This window comes from Diorhabda carinulata, chromosome 4, assembly GCF_026250575.1.
Source record: "Diorhabda carinulata isolate Delta chromosome 4, icDioCari1.1, whole genome shotgun sequence".
NCBI lineage: Eukaryota > Metazoa > Arthropoda > Insecta > Coleoptera > Chrysomelidae > Diorhabda > Diorhabda carinulata.
This window is the reverse complement of record NC_079463.1, coordinates 2,220,888-2,235,900: the sequence shown is the minus strand read 5'-3', so window position 1 is coordinate 2,235,900 and position 15,013 is coordinate 2,220,888. Positions and strand designations below refer to the sequence as shown.

At 33.0% G+C, this 15,013-nt stretch overlaps 1 protein-coding gene across 4 annotated transcripts in view; it reads left to right on the top strand.

The window, feature by feature from the left end:
* Positions 1–15,013, top strand: part of LOC130892674 (Kv channel-interacting protein 4-like) — a 124,841-nt gene that overhangs the window by 100,178 nt on the left and 9,650 nt on the right. The window contains exon 2 of one of the 4 annotated variants that reach the window (XM_057798194.1): positions 1,886–2,238. The exons of 2 other annotated variants lie outside the window; for them this stretch is intronic. In XM_057798194.1, the coding sequence (XP_057654177.1) occupies positions 2,022–2,238 (217 nt within the window). In that variant the 5' untranslated portion in view covers positions 1,886–2,021. Of the gene's footprint in view, positions 1–1,885; positions 2,239–13,787; positions 14,009–15,013 lie in introns of those variants that run through there. One more of the 4 variants, XM_057798197.1, reaches the window with a different exon arrangement.

Genomic DNA, 15,013 nt, shown 5'->3' with positions numbered 1-15,013 from the left:
ATATTTCTACAAGATTTCAATCAAAGCCGTACTAAATGAGGGGATTTAAGTATTTCCACAAACCTCTACGTGTATTAAATTGAACACAGTGCATGATGGATCATAGAGTTTATAGATTCAAACTGAAATCTAGGTATCTAAGCATTCAGAATGGGAATTGGAATTGAAGTTAATCCTTCACAAGACAAGATAGAGCATCGCATGATAAGTCATAAGGGTTTAAGCACGTCAATATTTTTAGGGCAGCACTGGACAAGAGTATGTGACACTGAATAAACTAGATGGAATAAAGAATATTAATCGACGATGAAAATCTATATCATTGGGACAGCTACTATTTACAAACCTATCCAGATTCAATTTAATATAATGAAAAACACACCGCAATCCAATATTATCAGACCGATAGATTTTTTTTATGGAATGGCTTTTATCTGCTGTGATATCTACTTTGGTGTAATCAGGAATCTCTTTCAGCACGGTTTTAGTTTCGGGAGATATAAACGATTCTAAATCTGGTAACAATCTTACGTCCACAGATTATTAGCACCCATTTACTGGCGGATCAAAAGCGATTTGTGACACAGGTTTTGTTGCAAAATATTTGAACATTAGGTTAGATTATCCGGCATATTTATGCAACTTGAAACAAAACTATTAATGCGTTTTCGAAAATTTTTCACGATAGACACGATGTCATCGAAACAGATCCAAAATTCTCAATGATTATTTGAAACCATGACTGCGTGATTCTTCTCATTCCAGTTGACTCCTTTGACCCTAAATTTTGTGATTTACTATTGATAATTTATATTTGTTGTCCATTTTATTAATTTTTGTCAGTTTTCTCGGGTGGATAGATGCCCGAATCAGTTGGGAAATGGGAAAAACAAAGCTATGGATAATAGAATCTGTAGTTTTAGTCCTCCACACACTCCTTCAAAAAAAACGGAGTTTGCGAAAACAGGAAACAACTGGGAATTGAACCTCCTTCAGTTGACGGTTGGGAGGACTTCGTCAACTTGGATAAAGATACGCGGGCCTCCCCAATTCGCGGAGCACTTAGTATTTGCCACTCTTTCTACGTGGCTAATTCGGCACAGAGAAGTGCGTCAGACTTTTTAACTTCTTCTTCTTCCAGTGCCTGCTTCATTCTAATGAAGTCATGCGTATCAACCAATCTCGAAGGTTTTTCAACCATGAAAATCTTTTTCTACCCAGGCCGCGTCTGCCTTCTATCTTCCCTTCCATGATCAGCTGTAACAAGGTGTAATTTTCCAGCATTTCGTTCAGTTAGTTGTTGATGTCATATCTAATAAAAGCACAGTAGAGCTCTGGTCCAAATTATAGAGTGTTAGACCCTTTTTGGCAAGACTTTTTGCTTCCTGGTGGTTGTAAAGAGTTTTTTGAGTTGGTTCAAGCTCCCACTCGACACCCTTCAGGATGTTCAAGGTTGTTTTGATTGAATGTAAATGTCTAGCAAGCTTCCTATTGTGATTCTATGTTATAATGGTGTAAATAATATAATACCATTCAATATAATAGACTTTTCAACGGTAAATATTTAGAACGAATAGGGAAATTTCCATTGAGGCTTACTTCTTGAATTTGCATCAATTTGAATGTTATATAAACCGAATTCACGTGTTTGCATTTGAAATCTAGCATCTCGATTAGCATTTTACTTTAAAGCCGCAAAGCTTACTCGTTAGTTTCGTTAATTTGATACATTTAAAATTAAAATTTGATTTAAAGCGCATAGTAATATATACAGGTATCAAAAATAAACGTGAGAGTCGAATGTAATGTAATTTATTCCGTCCCGCCGTGTATAAAAATAATTTCCCTTTCAGTAGTTAGAACTAATACTAAAATTTCGTTCCAGATATTTTACTAACAAGTACATTTCGATGCTCGACACTAGCTTATCTACTAACTCGTTTTACTTTATGACTAATGGATAGCTGAAGGACAGTAGCGGGGCCGAACGCTTCTAAAGGCCACAAAATGCCTCGCCCATAATGTACCCCATGGTGCAATCACAGAGCAAAGATCGAAGGCAACCCCATATAGCGCTCATCAGTGAGCAGAGGCTACAGCCTCTCTCTGAGCAACCAGCCCCTTCCGACGAAGAAACTGCCGAAGATAATTCAATCAAGAGGAGGCATAGGAGACCGTTACATAGAAGATTTTTTACTTACGTAAGGGAGGCCTGGACAGGAGTCAAATCAGCTTTAGGTATGATATTTTGGTCGATGTTTTTGTTGCTTAATTAAGTTTATGGAATTACACACAACATCAAACTACAAAAAATTACTACAATGTGAATATTTTATAGAAAAAATCATGAGTTTGAAGATATATCCACAAAGTAAGTTCTGTTTATTTATATAAAGAAAATGCGTTATACAGTTTTCGTTATTTTATCCAAAGACGATCAAAATGGTTGTAGAAGTCAAACTTAGTGCTTGAACTTTATTTTTACTAAAAAAAACTGTACAACACGAGTGGAAAACAAAATAACAGAGAAATGTCTAAGTAAAAATCATGAAAAAACAAGATAAAGCATGTAGAGTCTAGAGAATGATTAAGTCTAGCAGTATTATACTTTGTAGATTCTGCTGAAGTTTGTAAAAACAATTGGAAATACCAAACTTACTACTTGAACTTTATTTTTACTAAAAAAAACTGTACAAATCGAGTGGAAAACCAACTAACAGTGAAATGTCGAAGTAGGAAAACATGAAAAAACAAGAGAAAGCATGTAGAGTCTAGAGAATGATTAAGTCTAGCAGTATTATACTTTGCAGATACTGCTGAAGTTTGTAAAAACAATTGGAGATACCAAACTTACTACTTGAACTTTATTTTTACTAAAAAAAACTGTACAAATCGAGTGGAAAACCAACTAACAGTGAAATGTCGAAGTAGGAAAACATGAAAAAACAAGAGAAAGCATGTAGAGTCTAGAGAATGATTAAGTCTAGCAGTATTATACTTTGCAGATACTGCTGAAGTTTGTAAAAACAATTGGAGATACCAAACTTACTACTTGAACTTTATTTTTACTAAAAAAAACTGTACAAATCGAGTGGAAAACCAACTAACAGTGAAATGTCGAAGTAGGAAAACATGAAAAAACAAGAGAAAGCATGTAGAGTCTAGAAAATGATTAAGTCTAGCAGTATTATACTTTGCAGATACTGCTGAAGTTTGTAAAAACAATTGGAGATACCAAACTTACTACTTGAACATTATTTTTACTAAAAAAACTGTACAACCCGAGTGGAAAACAAAATAACAGAGAAATGTCGAAGTAAAAAAACATGAAAAAACAAGAGAAAGCATGTAGATTCTAGAAAATGATTAAGTCTAGCAGTATTATACTTTGCAGATACTGCTGAAGTTTGTAAAAACAATTGGAGATACCAAACTTACTACTTGAACTTTATTTTTACTAAAAAAAACTATGTGAAACACGTGGAAAGCCTAATTACAGAAAAATTTTGAAGAACAGATGAAAAGTCGATACTGAGAACAGAAAAATGAAAAATGAAACTTGTAAGATGTTAGAAGAAAACTCTATACAACACTGGAAGAATGAAAACTGAAGGAAAATGAAGAAAGGAGCTTTAAAACTTCCAAATTGCCTTACCAACAGAAGATTGTTTTGTCTAAAGTTTATAAAAAAGAACTGGAAATGTCAAAATGCCTTTTCTGTTCCAAAGAACGGTGTACGTAAGTTTTCGAGTTGTAAGGCGTTTAGTTTCTGGTGTAAACCGGCATTTTCATTTAAGGCTGACATTATAAGGAACTCCAAAGAACGCATTGGCTGTAGCGATCTGAAAATGGCGTACATTCCTTCTGCTTGAGTCATAGTAACAGCGGCGCATGCTCGGAACTGCGATCGCAGCGCTGGTGCTGATACAAATAAAAACGGAACTTACATAGTGGATATACATCGTTTTGGTGTTTTTATAGTTTGACCTATCTTACCTCTCGTTAAATAATCGTTGTATCAACGAATATACTGTGTAGCTATTGTTTGTGTAACTAAACTTCAATTTTCCGTGTCTATTATCTATGCAATTCGTGCGTAAATTCTATATAATTAAACTGGAAATTTATGGCGAAAGTTAAAGGAAAACACGAGTTTGTGGATGCGCAAGAAAATAGTTGATTATTCCATCGAGAACTTTAAATGAAATGACATTAGAGAAACTGTTGCAAACGAGATATTTCAGGTGTGTTTTAGAAAGATAAAAATTTTTTCCAGTATCAATTTGTTGTTCATTTCACGAAAAAAGTAAACAACGTATTTTGTTATTCGTTCACAAACTCGCTTTTCCTTTCCAATTTTGATATAAATTTGATGGTTAATTATGTAAAATATACAAACATAAAATTTGTACAAGGAAAATTGAATATAATTAACTCCAACAAACAATGAATACCATACAGTAGCTTTTCGTTTAAATGGATTATCTTCAAGTTTCTTGCCAAATTTTTGAATACATTAAACGCCGTGGACTGAAAACTGGATATGGGCAAACAGAAAATAAAACATCCAGTAATTTGAATATTCAAAAGGTAATTAGTACATACGAGGTGGAATAAAAAAATATGAACAATTATTATCTTTGGTTAACAATGTCAGGAATGGTTTCCTAGAAGACTTTTAGACGTTTCAATTTTCCTGCTCCTTTCTTATCCGTCCAAGATTTTGTTTTCATGCGATGGCCAAGTCAATCTATTTCAATATTAATGTGGTTACTATAAGAACTTGTTATATTAGCTAATTATGTAATAATTTGACTTGGTATTACATGAATCTCGCTTTTTACGGTAGAATAGCTTACGAGTCTTGGTTTTTTTCTACAAGTTTTATTTTTGATTGCATCTCATTCCATTTTGTAGATAAACCTCCTCATTTCCTTTCCAGTAGTCTCTACTTCTTAAATACCACAACGAATTTTCTCAAAGCTTCGGCTCGAGCTTCAACTACAGTTTTATCAATGCCCACTCGCTGTCTTTATTGGCAAATGCTTCTTAGTATATTATATTCACAAAATTGCAGTTTTTTTCGTAAGTTATACACTAAGCACTAGTTGTAATCAAAATTTGAAGGTTCTATGTCGACTAGAATTGCATTAGAGTTTAGATGATGGGTCATTCAGTGAACTACGAAATTATAAACTTTCACTAGTCATATTTCTTAAACTACTAGTTCAAATTGAATCAAATTTGGAATATACTTTTTTTATACTTCGCTTGTTTGATTACTAAAAATACAAGCTTCCAGTTCAATCTACAGCTAAGTTATAGTGAATCGAAAATGGCCTGAACTGGTTCGAGAAAACGATGTTGGGGAATCCCGTTTTGTTGCTCGATTTGGCGGTGGTACCACCAGGCAACTGTCTACTAAAAGAAGTTATAAACCTAAGGATTGCGAATGATTCATCACTCTCATTCCTAAAAATAGTCTCTAGTAGAGGAAAATACAAATTCTCGGAAATTTCCATAAGAATATTCATAAATTTCACAAATAACATGAAAGTGAATTAAAAAATAGTTTCTTAAATTGAAAATATTCACGTAAATCCAGATATCTCTATTACCGACGCTTTTATGTGTAAAGTAAACAAATATTTGAACCCAATTTGATTGTATTCCATTACGTCCTGTCTCTGGTGCCTTTCTAAAAAGACCACGCACACATTTCAATACGTAAGCACGTATAAAAGTTGTTGAAGCATCCACTTCGTCTTGAGGAATAGAGAAATTGTGTAGTAGTCGTGAATATTTGAGTACGGACGTTTTATACTGATAACGCTGTTCAACCATTCGAGAATTGTAGGAGCTTGAATGGTTCTTTATTCCCACAAGATTCTCCATTTTATTCTACGTATAAATGATCATAACTGATCACAAATTGAATTATAAGAAAAGGAAAAATTTCCGAATACATATTAAATAGAATACAATTTGGTCAATGTTGGATATAGAGAGGATTTAGGAAGGGGGTTGAAGCCGCAAGCCCCGAACTGGTAGGGTAGTAATTTGATCAATTATTTCAAAAGCAAAATTGGATTATTATTAACAAGATTATTATTAACAAGATTGTGTATGGAAAACGAGATATTATAATTGAAAATTTTGCCACAACTACATCCAGAAAGTATTCTAAATAAAAATGTATTCAGTTCAGATTGTCTGTAATGTGATTCAATAAATTCTTGTCGGGAATCAACTGGAGAAGAATAAACATAATCCTTCAACGCCCTCCAATAAAAGTGATCAAATTTATTGACGTCCGGTGATCGAGAATCGGCCAATCTTGAGCATAATTATTTCTATTTCTAATCCACTTGTTTGGATATTGGCATTTCAAAAAACTCCCTTAAAATGACACCAAAACTAAATGGTCCTCAATCAAGCATATAACAATATTCCAATCTCAATCATAATGCCAAATTTGTGTTTATTTAGGGCCAGATTTTTCTGGGACTATCCTCAGAAGTTTCACCAGGTAGCCGGTTTGGTGAAATGACTGGTTCAATCAAATAAAAATCGATAAGGTCAAACATTAATCTTAAACTCACGTTAGAAATGTCAAAGACTTATAACATGAAGGTTTTCATCTAGAAACTAATTATATAATTATAATAAAATATAATTACTGCATTCGACTGACATTGACATTGACAGTTCAGTATCGTTCGGCAAACCGTTTTATTTCGACTTCACTGTTCGGTTCGTGTTCGGTTATATACATTTTCGAACACTCGAAAGTAAGATCTCGGATTTATTTTGACTTTTGACGTTTCCTTTGACATTTCAATAATTATCAATTCGTTGTACTTATATATTGTATATTGTTTTTGTATATATAAAATAAATAGTATTATTCGTAATGCATAACAACTGACCGATTATAATACCATATTCAGAGGTCACAAATAAGAATTTATACAGTCAATTTTCGTAAGACTCCATAATTCACTAGTTACTGCTCTGACCAGTTTACGGAAACTAGGAATGGAAAAATTTGAATTTGATCAAAAAATTGGGTGAATAAAATTACATATTTTATATTCTAATGTTGTTAATACTACACTTTGTGTTATAATTTTTACAAAACCAATTCTTAACTAATGAAAAGCATCCATTATGTTAGTTCTTTTATACCTCCTGCTTGAAATTTGCGATGTAGAGACTATATTATCGAAAAGTTTTCATTTCACGCAACGATATATTCAAGAGTGAGAAAATACTTTAAATTTGATGAGATTAACAAAAACACAAACGTATAATTACTACAATCGGCTGACATTGACATTGAAAGTTCAGTATCGTTCGGCAAACCGTTTTATTTCGACCTCACTGTTCGGTTCGTGTTCGGTTATATACATTTTCGAACACTCTGAGTGAGATCTCGGATTTATTTTGACTTTTGACGTTTCGTTTGACATTTCAATAATTATCAATTCGTTGTACTTATATATTGTATATTGTTTTTGTATATATAAAATAAATAGTATTATTCGTAATGCATAACAACTGACCGATTATAATACCATATTCAGAGGTCACAAATAAGAATTTATACAGTCAATTTTCGTAAGACTCCATAATTCACTAGTTACTGCTCTGACCAGTTTACGGAAACTAGGAATGGAAAAATTTGAATTTGATCAAAAAATTGGGTGAATAAAATTACACTAAGAGTTGAATTTGTATTTTAACTACTTAAAATAATATAAAAATGCTGAATATTGGAAAAACACTGTAACCAGTAATAAAAAATATAAAAAATCTTACTGCTTAAGAAAAATATAAAAGTTCTAAACGCCAAATGTTAAAGATAATTGATAAGTTAAATGGTTGCAAGGAAATTAATTTGTTTCGAAATTTTGGTCCCTACTTTGAGGCTCTATAACTCCTTATGGATGCAACGTTGAATAAAAATTTTTATACGACACCCTATAAATTAGTTAAAAATTGAGGATAAAGCCCAAACTATATAATTTGTATAGAAAACTATATTTTACTCAATTTATACACCAACTAGAACTATTAATGATATTCCTAACCGCCCAGGGTTATTATTCAAATCAAAATTATTGTTATCTATCATATTTCGTGATTTTTTGCGACAAAACTACCCAGCGATCAACTTGTTTTACTTGTTGACTTGTTTTATCAACAATTTCACCCATTTGCATGTGAAAACGTTGTAACATTCGAAAATTTTTAACTGACTCTTAATGTACTCGATTCATATCACAATGCTTCGTTCGAAATTAATAGGAACTTATCCAGCGTATATACTGTTTTGTATTGCGACTTTTTTTGTTTATTTGATTAATTACACTTTACGGCCAATCAGCAAAAACGCTTTTGTGAAACGTTAAGTTCCAGGGTCGTTTAAAATGCGGACGACAGTTTCGAATTCAGATTCAATTGACTATAAAACGTATCACCCCGGGGGACATCAACGGTTTTTTATTGCTTCAAAATAATGAAACCCAATATTTCATCTTCTAATGTTGGTAATAGTATACTTTGTGTTATAATTTTTACAAACCAATTCTAAACTAATGAAAAGCATCCATTATGTAAATTAGTTCTTTTATACCTGCTTGAAATAAGCGATGTAAATACCATATTATCAAGATGTTTTCATTTCACGCAAAGATATATTCAAGAGTGAGAAAATACTTTAAATTTGATGAGATTCACAAAAACACAAACGGATAATTACTGCATTCGGCTGACATTGACATTGACAGTTCAGTATCGTTCGGCAAACCACTTTATTTCGACCTCACTGCTCGGCTTCTGTTCTTTTTGCTTCTAATCTCGGATTTGTTTTGACTTTTGACGTTTCGTTTGACATTTCAATACTTATCAGTTCTTTGTACTTATATATTGTATATTGTTTTTGTATGTATAAAATAAATAGTATTATTCGTAACGCATAACAACTGACCGAGTATAATACCATATTCAGAGGTCACAAATAAGAATATATAAATTTGTCTATTGTCATAAGACTCCATAATTCACTAGTTACTGTTCTGATCAACTGACTAATTATTTTAGGTTAAGTTTTTTCTTTATAGGCTTAAGGCGCGTTCTCACAAGTTGAAGACTGTTTGAAGTTTATCTTCGGTCGAATTTTACAGTTTTCTATTGTTCTACGTGCGATTATTTACTAATATGTATCGCAAATTTGATTGCCTTTGAATTCAGCGAGAAGAAAGAATATAGAAACAAAAATGCCAGAGAAAATGCATGAAGATGTATTCAAAAAAATGAACATTAGTAGTCTTACTACGGTTGATGTAAAAAATAAAATCAAAACAATCAGAGCTGCGTACAAAAAAGGAAGTTCGCTGGTTTGTAAAACTATAAAAAGTTCAGGTGTAACTTTCACTCGCGGTTATTTTTAGCCAATTATATAATAAACAAGTCGCTTTAATAATTTCATCCACCTTGTCAATTCCAATCGCTATAGATCTTTGAAATACTCTTAATCTGGAACTGAATATATAGAATTTCCAACGATAGACGATAAATTTTCTATTTCCGAGATAAATTCGTAGTTATTGCACATGGTTTTAAAATATAGTTTCTTAAGGGAAAGGCGTCATCAGCAACAAATAATTCATCTTTCGGAAAATTCTACATAATGGCTTCTAAAGCCGCATTTAAAGAAGATTTGGCAAACACAGAAGCATCATTTGCACGCCTATTTGTTCTAACGTCAATATATCTATAATGAACACACTGTTTATACTTCTACTACACCAACAGTCACAGATAACAAAGTTATCGTCTTCAGAGATGTTGGAGAAAATCCACAGCTATGCGAAAGATGGGTGCCGCTTTGCTCATAAAGGAACAAAAACAGCGACGTGATTCCATCGAGTTTTGCGACGTTTTATAACCATGGATGAAACGTGAGTCCATTATTTCACATCCGAAACAAAAGAGGAATCAAAACAATGGACTGAAAAGAGAGAACCGGCTCTAAAAAAGGGAAAGACCGTTCCATCTGTAGGCAAGGTTATGACCTCGGTTTATTGGGATACTCTTGGGATAATTTTCATTGACCAAGTTGAAAAAGAATAAATTATCAATGCCGAGTATTATGCAAACTCATTACAACGTTTGAGCGAAGAAATCAAGTAAAAACGGCCGGATTTGGTTAAGAAGAAAGTTTTGTTTTATCAAGTTAACGCACCAGCTCACACATCCGTTATTGCAATAGCTAAAATTGATGAATTAAAGTTTGATTAGCTATCTTATTCACCCTATACGCTAGATTTAGTCCCATCGGATTATCTTCTGTTCCCAGACTCTATTTTGAGGAACTCGACGATTCTGGGACTATCCTTTCATATGTTCGAACTGAGAAAACATTTATAACGCCTGCTCTTTAAGAATGATCGATTTTTCTCGTTACTGATCTCACCAGTAAATTTTGAAAGGTTCAAAGAATTGTTGAAACTAATAAAAAACTTTGATTTTTCGAAAAAATCTCACTTATTCCTTCTCTTTATTCGTTTTTGTTTCAAAATCTTCAAAAACTTGAATACTTACTGGTCTCCAGAAATTCATTTCCAATGGTAAAAGGTTTTGTGATTATTTACCACTAGATTATATTCTTCAATGTCTTTATGAATACAAAAAAAAAACAGTCACTGCATCCAGAAAAAATTTAATTTAAAGTTTCTAATCGAAAATAGTTAAATCGGCTTTTTATTTTCAGAACTTGCTGCAAAACATTACTAAGCTGCAATTTCCGGAACTGTTGGCGGTATTCATCCTGAATACCACTGTCTACACCACCACTACACCAACACTCACAATTACACTGTCTAACGCGCGTTCACTTTCAGTCGATAACTTGGTTGTCAAAACGCACCTCAGACAGTGTAATTGTGAGTGTTGGTGTAGTTGTGGTGTAAACAGTGTTAGTGTGCAAAACTTTAAAAAGGGAATTAAATCTTTTGAATAGGAAATAAGTGTTTTCAATTGATAGGATATCATAGTTCCCTGTCATATTACTTTACAGAAGTATGAGTAAATGAATTTTGAAATCCTGACATATAAATATTTGAATAATAAAAACATACTGTATATTTATTAATCTGTTTATATTTTTATACATAAGCGTAAATTTAAATTGTATATTTTCGCTGAAATGTAACCTTCCATTCCGTCGCAAAGCTCTAGCAGAATAATTCGTTTACGGTAGCGAGTCTGAGTGCTGCAAATCCAGCCGACTGGCAAATGGATGATTAAGACACCAGCTGACGTGCTTTATTTTGTGTTAATTCTCTCGCAAACGTCTCAATTTTCATACAAAAAATTCTTATATAATTATAATTTATTTTCATGGTATTCTTGTGAACCAAAATATGCTTCGTGAAAATGGCAGATGATCACGTGTGCTGCATTTTTCTCACGTGAATTTATGAAAAAAAGTATGGCGGAAACTCGTAGCATAAAACGCAAAACCAGTCAGTACTAATCATGAATTAACAATCGAAAATTGATTATGTAAATGACGGTAAGTTACAAAATATTAGATCCGGTTTTTACACCGTATTTCACAGGTAAAATTACAGCGGTAATTTACCTGTGGAATTTCCAATCGTCCAATCACACGAGATCAATTAAAATTGTGTTTAGGTTAGGTTAGGTTAGGTGAAACCAATTTTACAAAACGTGATTGAAATTCTAAGTAATAAAAGTAAAATTTTCCACGTTATAAATATGTTTTATGAACTATAAAACAAATAACGATGACCAATTTGTTCCATGTTTACAAATTCTAATCAACACGTCTTGAATCTTCGGGCCAGGTACTTCTGGTACCATCCTCGTATGCTATTTCAGTGAACAGAAATGTAAATAAAGCAAAATATCCAACGTGAAGTTTCATAACTTGATTTTCGTCCTGATAAATCGTTATATGATAATTCGAGATTAGTTTTCCTAATGCAACAGCAATGAGAACTCAATAAAGAACCTTGCGGAACATCTATTTTAATTATGAAAATCAGAACTAAATATGAATGGTATAAAACGAATTGGAAACTTTCTATTGTTGTCTGTGTGTATGATAATATCTAAATATAGTCTTGTTTGGCCTTCTTGTATAAAATAATCATAAAACAAATTTATAAACTAAACATCGACGCCATTATCCGTTGATCACGGAATTCCCATTAAATAATATCAAAGTTTATTATCTTTTCCATCTATTTTCGCATATTTCATAAACTTATCGGTCAGCGGATAATAAATAACCAACTAAAACGTGGTAGAAGGTTCTGAAAGTACATCGAATTCCGCTTATATGCCGTAGTTTGAATTTTTGGTTTGCCAAATATTTACTCGAACAATTTTTATGAATTCATTTAAGAGGGTAATTCTTCCAATACACATTCTTCTTATTTTCATCGTACGTTAGGACTTAGTCCTGTGTTTACATCAATGGTTGTCCAACTAGAACTGGGATTTTGAAGACCAGCTTTCATACCATCTTTGCAATCTTTGCCAGCCGGTCATCTGACATTCTGTCCACGTGGTATCTCCATTCCCTTCGCCGATTTCTCGCCCATCTCACTACATCCTGGAGCATAATTCCTTTCGTGGTCAAATAATGTGGGTCCCGCTATTGATCTCTGCGTTCGCAATTCAATATAGTCTTAAAAGAAGAGTATATTAGATAAAAATGATAAAATCTTCTGTATTAGTCCGAAACGAACAACCCTCGTACATACTGAACACCCTAAACGCGCGCTTCGATAACAAAATTATCGTTTTCAAAGGCACAAGATATTCCAGCTCAACCCTCGTACAACCGATAATTTTAATTTCAGAATTCCATCTTCGACATTCCATTTAATAAGACATATATGTACACCGCATATTTAATCAATAAATTTTTTGTCCCCAATAATGGTTAGGTCAGCAGAAGCTTGGAAACATGACTATAAACATAATCAAATTATAAATGACGTGAATTACAAACAGAAAACTAAATCCAGTGGTCATCAAACTATATTATACTTTCACTCAACCTGGTATATAAAATGTACGCATGCGCTAAAGATTTACGACTGTCATCTGTCAGTATGAAGCCTACTTTCTCGAATGCGATGCCTACCGTGTCTGTAGACAAACCAGTGTAGCCGTGGCTTTCTTTTGTATAAGAGGTGTTTTATTTTTGTTTTCCGTAGAAATTATCGACGTTAAACGGAATAAAATGAAAAACTACAACTTAAACTTATAATTTATTGAAGCATGTGGATGGCAATGGATTTTTATCACGATTGGATCGATTTTCTACGTCAAAAACTGATGAAAATATAAAAAAATCTGTATTTTCTTCCCATTTTTCCCATTTCACAACAAGAAGCTCCCAAAAGTATTTGTATTGACACTTCGGATGTGATGGAAAAATTAATAACGTGTGACGAATTAAATCTTCTTTAGTAATAGCAAAATGAGGTTGTGAAAGAAAAAGTTCTTCCCGTGTATTGGAAGAACTGACGGAAAAAGACATCTTGCACTATTTCCAACAATGGAAGATTCGCATTTTGCCCACAAACTTTATATTTATGTCACAGAGACTAATCTTAACAAATTTGCGATATACTACTACTTATAAGACAACCCTGTAATATTCCAGTTTTCTACGGTCTGGTAAAAACAAATATATAGGTTATGTTCGTTGTCTCGTTATTTTTCAAAAACTCCCACATAAGTTTCGGCAGTGAAACGTCATGTGGGAAGTATTGAGGTAAATATAAATCAGTTTTCTTATTTACTTTTTCGAAACCGTACTAAGAATAATCTACAATCGTCTTGTGGCGGCGGACGGAATTTTATTTTACGTCAAATATTTCCTTTTCTATCTTTCCGAAAATGTTGTGTACGAGTTTTTTCAATTCCATCGTGAAAGCGTCATTGGACAGCAATGACAGAGGTGAGTGCGATTTTCTCTCTATAATTAATAGTTTAATATGCGTAATCAAAATTAGAGCCTTCTTTCTTTGAAATATTGTAAACTCAATTATGAAACTAATATTTATAAATATCTTAACATAAAATATAGAATCCTAAAAACAGTATTAGAATAATAGAAATCTTTTAAACTCAAACGCCAAATCGATTGAGATCATCGAATTTTTAGTCATCACAAAACGCGTTCCATTGTACAATTTTGTTGTATGTACCAACCTTTAGTCTTAAAGTGTTCTGTGAAAATATAAATACAAATAAATAAGTATGAATGGCAATTCCACTTCCCCACTAAGGCAGCAAAATCCTGATATTTATCCGGAAAATTTCAAGCGCTACAATACTCGCAAACAACGCCAAAACCTAATAAGAACGCAATAATCAACGCTGCAATCGAATCGAAACGCTGCTCGATTCAAATTAGTTCTTCATAAACTTTTTGTGCGTCAAGTTCTCTATGGTTTGCTCGACGATTTCGAATTGCAACCGGTTCGCAGGCTGCCTCGCTTTGCTCGCAACGCTCTTCACGTGCAATTTCTTGATTTTTTTTTATTCCTAATGGCTCGACTCCCAGTTGCATTACGGCTTTCGAAACAAATACATCATCCGGTCAAATTCATGAATTCTAATTGTCAAATTTCCATTCGTACTCAACCAAGGTCTTACATATAGATCTGGTTCATTTCACGGACACTAAATTACCTCACTCTGTGGCCGCCAGATCGGCGTTGTAATCAAAAGATGGTGTCAAATTATGTTAACCTAATAATTATAGTTATTATTGTTCCTATAAGTAAATAATTGTTATAATAGTAATTGTAATAATTCTGTCAAAATTTAGATATTTAGATAACAGCGCCGCGTCACGGTTATTTCAAACACTTAGAATTCGGCTATTTAGAGTTCGGGCTTAGTTACCAGACCGTGTACTTAACCATAGATAAAATTACGTTTAGCTGTCAGCTGCGTT